The sequence below is a fragment of the Telopea speciosissima genome, chromosome 3 (assembly GCF_018873765.1).
Source record: "Telopea speciosissima isolate NSW1024214 ecotype Mountain lineage chromosome 3, Tspe_v1, whole genome shotgun sequence".
Lineage (NCBI taxonomy): Eukaryota > Viridiplantae > Streptophyta > Magnoliopsida > Proteales > Proteaceae > Telopea > Telopea speciosissima.
Genome location: NC_057918.1, coordinates 57,873,887 through 57,885,629, shown reverse-complemented (window position 1 = coordinate 57,885,629; position 11,743 = coordinate 57,873,887). Strand labels below are relative to the sequence as shown.

General features: G+C 39.1%; 1 protein-coding gene across 2 annotated transcripts in view; it reads left to right on the top strand.

The window, feature by feature from the left end:
* LOC122656161 (aspartic proteinase 36-like) overlaps positions 1-11,743 on the top strand; it is a 68,959-nt gene that overhangs the window by 9,564 nt on the left and 47,652 nt on the right. For both annotated transcript variants that reach the window (XM_043850617.1, XM_043850618.1), the window contains 2 exons: positions 4,296-4,458; positions 4,541-4,614. In XM_043850617.1, coding sequence (XP_043706552.1) covers positions 4,296-4,458; positions 4,541-4,614 — 237 coding nt within the window. The remainder of the gene's footprint in view (positions 1-4,295; positions 4,459-4,540; positions 4,615-11,743) is intronic.

The window sequence follows — 11,743 nt, the reverse complement described above, 5'->3', positions numbered from 1 at the left end:
GCCTCAAAGATTTACTTTATGCAAGTTTTAATGTAATTATTGAGGATCGTTCTGACCAACGGAAAACCCGCAATTTTATCAATATTCTTGGCTCTCTACCTGATTAATGATTGGGTTGTACATACATTAAGGCAGACAGGGTGGAGAAAGTTTGGTAACTTATTTTTGGGTAACAATTTCTTGAAAAATCGAAAACGAATGGAAGAGATAGCTACTGAGAGTATCTTTCTAACTACAACAAACATGGCCCAAAGATCATTAAGAAATCAAATACGAAGAAGAAACCAGAGAAGCAGAGGAAGAAGAAGAAACGGGACAGGCAGTTAGAGACAAGAAGAAGGTGGGGCCAGTTCGTTTGTTCGTCTTCTTTGTTTTTTTTTCTTTCTTTTTTGTGGTAGAACGTCTTCTTTGTTTATTTCTTCATTTTTGGGTTGCAGGTATGAAAAGGGCTTTGGCTTTTGGGAAAAAACGATGAAATGGGATTTGATTTTGAGAGAAAAACGATAAAAAATGTCTTTTGCTTTTGGGGGGAAAAAGGATAAAAAAGGGGATTTTGGGATTGGAGGGGTAAAATTGGAATTAAAATAACTTAAGGGTAATTTGGGGTTTTAGATAAATTAGACCTGTCCACGTCATCAGTTAATAGTTGTTTTTAATGGTTAGGGTACGGTTGATATAATCTTTATAAAGTAGGGGAGGGGGTAGATATTTTTCAAAACTTGGGTACTGGATTGATATTAGGCAAACTTAGAGGGGAGGGGGATGATATTTTCCCTTAATTAAATGAATTTGATGTTTGATTAGTTAATGAGTAAGTAATTAGACATATGGGTTTAAGTGAATGATTAGGAAATGATATATAAGGGTATGACTGAATGAAAGAAAGGGATTAGATACTCAACACATCAGAACCGAATTCTGGAGTTGAGAGAAAAAGAAGAAGAAGTAGGGGAAAGAAGGAAGGAGAGAATTAATCTGGAATAGACTGTTGGTCATGGAGTTGCAGAAATGAACTGTTGATGTTCTTGTTACTGCTGAATCAGAATTTCAAAAGGGAAACGGTGGGTGAAGGAAAGTACCGTTGAATAGTGAAGGAAAAGATTTGGTTTTCTATGATTTAGAACTGTTTTAGAGGTGATGTCTTGAGCAATGAATTCTGAAGATGACCATTAGAGATTTTGGAATTCCAATTTGAAAGGACATGGAGAAGAATTGAAGAAGAGCCAATTCTGAACTGGGAAGAAGAAGAAGAAGAAGAAGAAGAAGAAGAAGAAAGGAAAAAGAAGAAGAGAAGGATGGACTGTTGTTGCTGTGGAGCTTAGGATCTATGTGGGTTGAGTTGATGAATAGGAAGCTAGGAAGGCAATCATGGCTGTGAGTGTTGGGTTCTATACTAGGGAGAAAGAGGAAGAAGAAGCTGTTAGCTGAACATCAGTTTGGAACTTTGTTTGAAGGGGATTCGTTTGTACCCAAATACTTATAAGTCTAAAGACGAGTGCATCAAGAGGAGTAAGGAAGAAAGGTGAGGGATTCATATACTGTACTGTACTAAGGATTGTAACGTTGTTGATTATATGTCACACCCCGGCCCGGTTTATAAGGGCCAAGTGTGACTGGATGTCTCTCACATCCAACCAACCCACTAGGATCGCAAGTGCTGTACTCTATTCGCAATCACATTCACAAATACAGAATTTAAATGCAGCGGAAGCAATTAAATATATAAATAAGGCAGTAAATAAGGAAGAGCTAGTGATAACAGCTGTATATATAGATTCAAGTGAAATTGAGTTACATTGGTAGTTCACAAACAGTAACCCAAAACCCAAAAAGACTTATTACAGTAGTCTATACAAAAGTGTTATACGAAAAGAGAGGAAAGAGGTAGCCTGTTAGCCAGGCGGCTCAAGAGAATGCGCAGTCGTCGCATGAGCACGAAGCATCGTGCTCCATCAAGTGAGGAGTGTCAACTCCGTGAGCTGAAGGAGAGTCCTGTGTAGAGGAGACTCCCACAGAAGCACCAGAAACAGTAGAATCATCTGAAAAATAAGGTGATCACAGGGGTGAGCTCCATTGAGCCCAGTAAGGAAATGCACGCAAACATAACACAACAATCCATGATGAATGTCCTAATCAAGCGTGCTCCTAACATGAATTTTTAGTCACATGAGGTATAAGTACTGTTGTAATAGAATACTAGCCTCGGTCCTGGAAACACATAACCAGACGTCGGTCACTCGAGCGAAAGCATTCTACTACGGTGGAGACCCGGCAGCTCATGCATCATACATCTGACGCTAACGGACCCCCAGTGACTAACCCTACTGTTTGTTCCCACAGCGGAGTACACACGCTAACATGGGACAGTGAATGGCATTCCGGATTTACCCTTCGGACCTACCACGGGTTATCCAACACCTCTTCCCCTGTTGGTAAGGGACGTAGTACTGGGTAATGATATATATATATATCCTAGCCCAATGCAGTCTATCATGATGGCACATGTATGTACAGTTCAATTGTAAAGTAAACAGTGCATCATTATCATCAATTGTACAGTATCAAGTAATATCAATACAATGCAGTATGCCAATGCAACCTAATTCACATGCAGTCTAGTGCAAAGAATTTAAAGTTAGAAAACTACATGATCTGAGCAGTAACAATGATGCATGGCATGGCATATTAAACAAGAAGAAATTAAGACAATAAACACGCTGAGATTAAGTCAAATTCCCTTACCTGATGTGTTAAACTAGTGTAGGGTAGTAAAACTCCAGTAATCAGGCAGGAACAGTCAAGAACAAGGCAAGAATAGTCCTAAAACAATGGCAGACATCAATTATTCGGGTCAGGAGACAAACCAAAGTCAATCCAAGGTTCAAGGGGCATTTTGGTCCAAAATGACAGAACCGGATTCAGGGGTCAGACCAACCGGTCGATCGGTTCAAAACCTGCATCTACATCCGATTGAAGGGGCAGGATTGAGGGTTTTGCTTGTAACCCCCAGATCTTGACATGCAGGCAGTGAATTTCATGTTTCAGCTCTAAATTAAGGTGGGTCTAACCAATTTGGGGATCAATTTCAGAATTTGGTTTCAAATTTGGGGATTTTTGTTAATTACTTTCAATTACCCATTTAGGGTTCATGAATTAGACAATTCAACCAAGAATTGGGTTCCTAAGATGGGGATTTAGGTCACAGCCACATCTGAACCATTAATTGGTTCAGAACAGGATTTAATTGGGCATAATTTGGTTAAAAGCTTAGCTCTTAGAGTTTTCATGGCAGATTTCAGTTTAGGCATAGTCTAGGCTTGAGTTTAGAGAAAGAGAAGATGGGAACAACAAGGGTTTTTATGGCTTACCTGAAATCAGTAGACAACAATGTATAAATAGCTTTGAAATGTGTAGCAAGGTGTGCAATTGAACTCCAAAGCTCCAATTTCAGGTAGAAGATCAAAGCCCCATGGTATAGTCCTCTCTTCCCTTCTTCTTCTCTGTTCTCCTTCTTTTCTATCTCTTCTCTAAGCTTTCCAAGGCTGGATCGGTTTTGCCCTCTTTGGTTTTATGATTTGTGATTTATGAATAGTGAAATGACTTATATATATATATATATAGTTGTTAACTATGGTTTGTTTGTTTTAAATAGTTAAAATCTGTTTTTATGACTTAATTCTTAAATCTGATTTTAAGTAGAATTAGTTACAAATTAAGTTATTCTAATTATATAATGATGTTATATTACATCAAGGGTAATCTGGGTACGGGTAACTATTGGAAATAGGATTCCCCAATGGGGATGCGGGTCCCACAGAGGTAAATTACTAAATTACCCCTATAAACTCTAATTGGTCGTATAATACATTAATAAATACAAGTAATTTCATACTTACAATGGCGTTAATTGATGGAGAGGTTCTGCATGCTGTCCAGGCAGCAGATCAGACACAGGTGGCTTAAGTGCGGGGTACCAGCAGGGTCCTCCGACTCCAGAAGAGCAAGTTGGGAAGATTCTCCGGAATTCTCCATAGGTGTGTCGAGGGATTGATCCATATCCTCGACAGATGCAACCCATAGCATCGAAGCAACCATGGCTACAGAATTGGAACCTGAAATCACACAAGTTCCGAAGTTTAAATTTATTGCGGTTTTCACATTATATGTTTATATATGTGATGGATTTGTATTCATGTGTATATTGTATTCTTGATTAACATTTATGCTTGAAAGTTAATGTTAGATTTTAGAATATTTTTATCTATTTATCGATTATAAATTTATTTTTATGATAGACCACACTACAATGTCAATATGGAGTCAGTGGAGGTCGGTGGTACTATTCTCCAACTTCCCACTGATGCATTGGATACTGGGAACCAGAAAGGGACTATAATTGACAGTGGTACGACCTTGGCTTATCTTGCAGAAGTGATTTATGAACCTATGATGAATGCGGTATGTGAAAGTTTCTGGAGTTTTTCAGTTCTACATCTTTATTATAGATTGGGTGCTCATGTTTGTTCATATGTTCAATTAGATAATGGCTCAAAACCCCAATTTGACATTGCATACTGTTGAGGATCAATTCTCATGCTTTCAGTATCCTGACAGGTATGTTCTATCAGCCAACTGCTTAGACCTATAGCAGGTTCCCTGTTTCTATACTAGGGAGTTGGTCTGTTTCTATAATAGGATATTGGTTTTGCATAATTTAACTTGAAAAGCTGTGTATACTTGCTAAAGTGGTGACATATAAATTACTTCAAACGACAGATATGGTCAAGGATCTCATTATAGCTTTTGAAGTTTGGTATGGACAAGTTTTATCACAGGGGTCTCTCTTACTGTAGTTATTAATATTTATGTTACCCTCCCAAGTGCTCTTCTCTGGTGAATGATATTCAGGATTAGATTAGTACTTATAATTTCATTTTCTGTTGATTATTCTTTGAAAGAACATGTATTAGAAAAGTGTAACATGTATTAAACAAGTGTATGTACAAAAGTGAGGGAGGAAAATTCCTGTCATCAGACAGGACTAGTATACAATAGAAAATCAGAAATTTGTATAAAATATACTTCCTTCTGTCATTCTTAAAATCTCTGAGTGTCACACATACGGATCTTAAGAACAATGGACTATTCCTCAAAGTTCAAATTCTTGGGATGGTTCAAACTTATGCAGCTATGCAGGAGAAGTTGCACAAAAACTACAAAACATTGAGCCGAAAGGGCTTTGTTCATGGTTTGAGACGGTGCTAAAGCCTATCCACCAAAATCTTTGTGATGCAGGAACAATGGACTATTCTTCAAAGTTCAAATTCTTGGGATGATTCTAACTTATGCAGCCATCCACAAAACAAAAATATTGAGCCAAAAGGGGGCATTATTCATGGTTTGAGATGGTACTAAAGCCAATTCAGCAGTCTTTGTGATGCAGGACGGTTTGATAGCCTGCAGGTAATAAGCCCAATCAGGGATATCAGAACAAAATAGGTCCGAGTTCTAGAATAAGGTATGGACAAAAATCTGAATATAATAGGTGGAATTAGTTTCCAGAGCTGAACTAACAAGAGTGATTAGAAAAAAGCTGATTTATGTGGAAGCAATATGAAAGCTAATCTGAACTGAAAGAAGCATTTATCTGTAAATTGACATACAGGGAATTGATGAGAAGGGAAAAGAAAACAAGTAGCATTTACTGTGGATCCATGCCTTACCAAAATGTGTAATGCCAATGTGCCATTGCATTCCCATTTTCTTTTATCAAACACTGAAAAGCCTTTGTATTACAATATCTGAAGGGAGCTTATCATGTACAATAGGGGAAAAACATTCCTTGTGGTATAGTAAAAAATGCATGGTATGGTCTTTATACAGTTCAGGCAGACTATATAGGTTTTGACTATCACGAAAACAGAGACATATGACCAATTTGAGTCTCTCTGGTGCAAGTAAAATCCCAAGCTAGAAAACTAGAGAGTGATTTGAAAACACAGGGTTTCCACGAATCGGGAAATAGCTAAGCACGTTCAGAATTAAGGGTGAATAAGAGGAAATTATATCTCACAAAGGATTGGTCAGAATGACCTGAAACTGAGGACGAATGGTCTATTTGACAGACTCTATTAACCTGCAGAATTTCATAGAAATCTGAGAACAGGACAGGTGTCCTAATTGTACTAGGAAAACAGAGCAAAGAACCAGAATCTGGACTCTAGTTGATCAGATTCAGTAGCTGGAAACAGAATTTGAGGAACATGTAAACAGGAACTGTAGTGCGACATTTGAAGGGAATCTAAGTAATAATAAAAGATATATAGAAATAGAAAGCAAGCTGTAAATTGTTATAGAAAAAGGGTACAGCAGTATACTTGGAAGAAGAACTCACAAGATCTCGCCGAGTTTCTCGGTTTTTCAAGACCTCGAGATGTGATGTCAGGCGATACAAAAAATTACCCCATCTCGGGCGAGATCTCGTGGTTTTGGTCATCTCGATACCATTTATTACCCCATCTTGGCAAGATCTTGTGGTTTTGGTCATCTCGGTGGGAAATCTTGGTATACAGACACCTATTTATGCAAACCTTGGTATACAAACACTAATTATGCCAGAAACCAGGACAAATACCTATTTATGCCTAATATCATTTAAGTAAATGTTTTTGTATTTGTATTTCATTTACTAAGATATTATTCATAAAAAAAGCAAATACCTCCTATTTGAATCCAATAAAAGTAGTTAAAAAATTAAATTCCAAAAGGATAAAAGTCAACCCCCAGTTTAAGAACAAAAACTGGATTTTCGATGGTAGGTGCAATTTTCAACTTTTTAATGCTGGGGTTTTTCTCAAATCTAAAAATTCCATAAATCTTAATACGGTAAAACATTGCTAAAAATCAAAAGTGGTAAAATATTCATTTGTTTTGATATTCAAAAAAATATTTTCATTCAGAGCAATTTTGATAGCATTCGCACACACCAAATCAAGTTTGAACGGTGCATAACTCCTTCAATATAAATCAGATTTAAGCAATCTTGGACTTGTTGGAAAGTTTTATGGAATTTTTAGATTTGAGAAAAGCCCCAACATTAAAAAGTTGAAAATTGCATCTACCGCCGAAAAATTTCAGTTTTTGTTCTTGACCTGGGGGGGTTGACTTTTTATCCTTATGGAATTTGATTTTTTTAACTACTTTTATTGGATTCAAATAGGGGGGTATTTGCTTATTTATGAATAATATCTTAAGTAAATAAAATACAAATACAAAAACATTTACTTAAGGGATATTAGGCATAAATAAGTGTCTGTTCTGTGTCTGTATACCAAGGTTTGCATAGATATGTGTCTCTATACCAAAATGGCAGTCTCACTTGACAGAGAACTTGCGAGATCTGTCGAGTTCTGGAAGTCTTTATAGGAAAAAAGGGTCAAAATCTGGGTTAGGTCGAGATCTCGACACGACTGAGCTGGTGCACTTTTGGGACTCGGCTAACATCTCGTTTCGACCACTTCAAAACCGAGATTTCGCGAGATCTCACGAGTTCTTCTTCCATGGGCATAATAGTGGACAAAGATCTAAAGAAGGATGTAGTGGAGGTAAAAAGACTGGGATAGAATTATATCCATCAAACTGGTGTTGGAGAAAGAAGCTATCAATGTCGTTTGTGCCTATGCCCCCCAAATAGGATTGGATGAAAGTACTAAACGTCAATTTCGGGATCACATGGATGATTTAATGCAGGGATTTGGTCAGGATGAATCGATTATTATTGGAGCTGACCTGAACGGACATGTTGGGAGTGATCGTAGAGGATATGAAGGTGTCCATAGCGGTTACGGGGTTGAGGAGAGGAACGATGAGGGGACCTCAATCCTAGACTTTGCGGTAGCTTATGATCTTCCCATTGTGAAAACTTTCTTTGAAAAAAGAGAGGAATACTTAGTTACCTATAAAAGTGGGAATCATCACAGCCAAATAGATTTCTTCCTAACAAGAAGAGCAGACAGATTGGTGTGCAAGTACTGTAAGGTTATCTCTAGGGAGAGCCTTACCACCTAACATAGATTGGTGGTCTTGGATATGCCCCTCAATACACAAAAGTGTAGGAGGAGGGAACCTATGCATCCTAAGATAAGGTGGTGGAGATTAAAGGGAGTACTTAAGGACATTTATTGATATTGTGGTCAAACAAGGAAAGTTGGACTTTGAGGGAGACACCAATGCGATTTGGAATGAGATGATGACTTGTATTAAGAGGGTTGCCAAATATGTGCTAGGGGAAGCAAAGGGTAGTCGCCAGGACCCTAGGGAAACTTGGTGGTGGAACGATGAGGTCCAAACAACCATTAAGACAAAAAAAGATTGTTTTAAGACATGGCAAAGGAGTAATGAGATAATGGATAAAAAGAGGTATTATGCTGCCAGAAAAGAAGCCAAGAAGATTATGGGGATGGCTAGGGCGAAGAAATATGAGGATCTCTATATCAACCTAAACACAAAAGAAGGGGAAAAAGCTATATATAAGATAGCTAAGATGAGAAAAAGGAAGAGTAGAAATTTTGAGCAGGTGAGGAATGTCAAGGGTGACGATGGAAGGGTGTTGATAAGGGATGAGGACATTGTGAAGAGATGGGATGAGTATATCTGTAATCTACTAAATGGAGATAGGTCGAGTAGATTTGACCCGAACGAGTATTCTTTTTAACATGATACCACCTGTCATAGCTAGGTAAGAAAGGTTAGTGTGGTAGAAGTTAAAGAAGCCCTAAGAAAGATGAAAGCAGGCAAGACACTAGGCCTAGATGAAATTACAATAGAAGTGTGGAAAAACTGTAGGAGGTTGTGGGGTTTATTGGCCAACCAAGCTGTTTAACAAGATTATGAATACAAGGAAGATGCCAGATGAATGGAGGAGAAGCATTGTTGTCCCGATTTACAAAAATAAAGGCGATATCCAAAGCTGCAATAACTATAGAAGCATAAAGCTAATGAGCCACACTATGAAACTTTGGGAGAAGGTTATTGAAGCACATTTGAGACGAGAGACTCATATCTCGGAGAACCAGTTTGGGTTTATGCTAGGTAGATCCACGACAGAAGCTATCTACATATTGAGGCTCATGGAACAATATAAAGATAGCAATAAGGATCTCTATATGGTCTTTATTGACCTGGAAAAATCCTATGACTGATTCCCTAGAGATTTAATCAGGCATATTCTAGTGAAAAGAGGAGTGTCAAATAAATATGTGGACATAATAAAAAATAGGGTAAATTACACTTCACCCCCTAGTTTTCAAACGAAACTCAGATTACCCCCTGGTTTTTGAAAAAACTCAAATCACTCCTAATTTAGACCCCAATATGACAAATTAGTCCCTACCGTTAGTTTTATGTTGTTAAGTGATGATGTCAGCCAGTTAAATAAATTTAAATCCCTAAACTACCCTTGACCAATGTTGAGGATGAAGGAAGGGTAATATTGTAAATTTAATTCTAATGTTTTAGTACAAGGGTAAAATAGTCCTTTCACACCAATAACTAACAGCGGACTAATACCATTCATTAGAGGGGGTGATTTGAGTTTTTTCAAAAACCTGGGGGTGATCTGAGTTTCGTTTGAAAACTAGGGGGTGACGTGTAATTTACCCTTAAAAATGTGTGAAGGTGGTGACTATTGTAAGATCTATGGGAGGTCAAGGGAAGGAATTCTAATTACGATTGGGTTACACTAGGGATCAACCTTAAGCCTTTATCTATTTGCGCTTATTATGGACGACCTAACCAAGAGCATTCAAGATGAGGTCCCGTGGTGTATGCTCTTTGCTGATGATATCGTTTTGGTGGGTAATACAAAAGAAGGGATTAGCGCTAAGTTAGAGCTATGGAGATCAACCTTGGAAACAAGAGGCTTTAAGATTAGTAGATCAAAGACAGAGTATATGATATGTAATTTTAGTTACACTACGATGGATACTGACATGGTGTGAATTGAGGAAAGAGAGATACCGCTAAGTGACTTTTATATATCTGGGGTCAATTATAAATAAGAAGGTGACATAGAGGATGATGTTTCGCAGCGAATTAAAGTGGGATGGTTGAAGTGGACAGGTGTGTCCGATGTATGGAGCTGAATGTTAGGCAGTTAAGAAGTGTCATACGGAGAAGCTATGTGTAACAGAGATGAGGATGTTAAGATGGATGTGTGGAAAAAATAGGAAAGATAAAGTACGGAATGATCATATTAGAGCTGATTTGGGAGTTGCCCCGATAAATGACAAGCTTTGAGAGAGTCATTTGAGATGGTACGGTCATGTCCAATGGAGGCTTAGGGATGCCCTAGTAAGTAGGAGTGATATGATTTCGATTGAAGGAGCTAAAAGAACTAGGGGTAGGGCTAAAATGACCATAGGAGAAGTTGTGAGGAAGGACATGCATTGTTTGGGTTTTGTACCAAGTATGACCTCAGATAGAGCCTGTTGGAGGGCTAGGATCTATGTTGTGGACCCCATGTAGATGATATTTTCCTAAGTTGCTGGGCTGTGCCTCGTTCCTCTTACTTTCATCTTTCGTTTTGCTATTATTTTCCATCTTTCATCTGTCATTTCCCGTTTTTCATTCCCCATCCCTCTTTTTCCATCTCTTCATCCCCCTATTTCTGTTTAGACCTTTTTTTTGTGGTGAATAAATAATGTGTTACCAAAGCCCAAGCGGGGTGAGAAGGAGAAAAAGGGGGGAGGGGAAAATACAAGGAGGGAAAACGGGGGGGGGGGGGGAGCACGGACCTCAGACCCGACTAAGTGTGGGAATGGGGACGTAAGAGGGCACTATCTAAACCCCAGGATACAACAATATGCCCGTTCCTTGGGGTATCCAAAAAAGCCTTATGAGGAATAAAAGTAAGCTTAGAGGAGACATTCCAAAAGATGGCTTTCCAAATCAAGTCAAAGGAGCGAGAGTTGGAGGTCCATCTTCTAAGGTTCCTCTCCATCCAAATGTAGTAGAGTGTAGCGTCAAACACAACCTACAATGTCGCAGATAGTGCAGCCAGGGAAAGTCATGATCAGCCAGAGCCATTCTCCAGCGAAGGGAAGGTGTCTTTTGCTGCGAGGCCAGATAAACGACATGGCTTTTTTCCAGATGGTAGAGGTAAAGGGGCAAGCGAAAAAAAGGTGTTCAATGTCTTCGGTACCATTCCAACAGAAAATACAAGAATGGGGGACTGGGATTTTTCGGTGAGTGAGGAAAGCTTGGGTAGGGAGACATAGGGTAAGGGTTCTCCAGGCAAGGAATCTATGGAGAGGGATGTGACCTTTGAACCAGACTAGCTTGTGCCATAGGACAGTGGGGGCTTGGTGCCTAACTAGGTTCTAGGTAGATCTAAAGCTAAAGAGGCTGTTTGAGGAGGGGAGCCAAATAACCTTGTCCGCATGAGCAAGGGGGAGGGAAAGGGGGAGGGGGGGAGGGAATTCCAGACCAGGGATAGGGTGAGGGGGAGAGAGAGGGGGGGGGGACCAAGATCCATCAGAGATGATGGAGGAAAGGGGGCAAACTTGGGAATGCCGGAGGAGTAAATTGCTCTAGCCCCAAAGAAGTTATAGAGAATTCCGATGGGGTGCCAGGGGTCAAGCCAGAGGGAGGTGGAGGACCCATTAATAATGGAAGAAGAAGTGGCTCTAAGAGCCAGAGGGCGAAAGAGGAGGATCTTGCGCTAGACCCAAGAGGAATCAACATG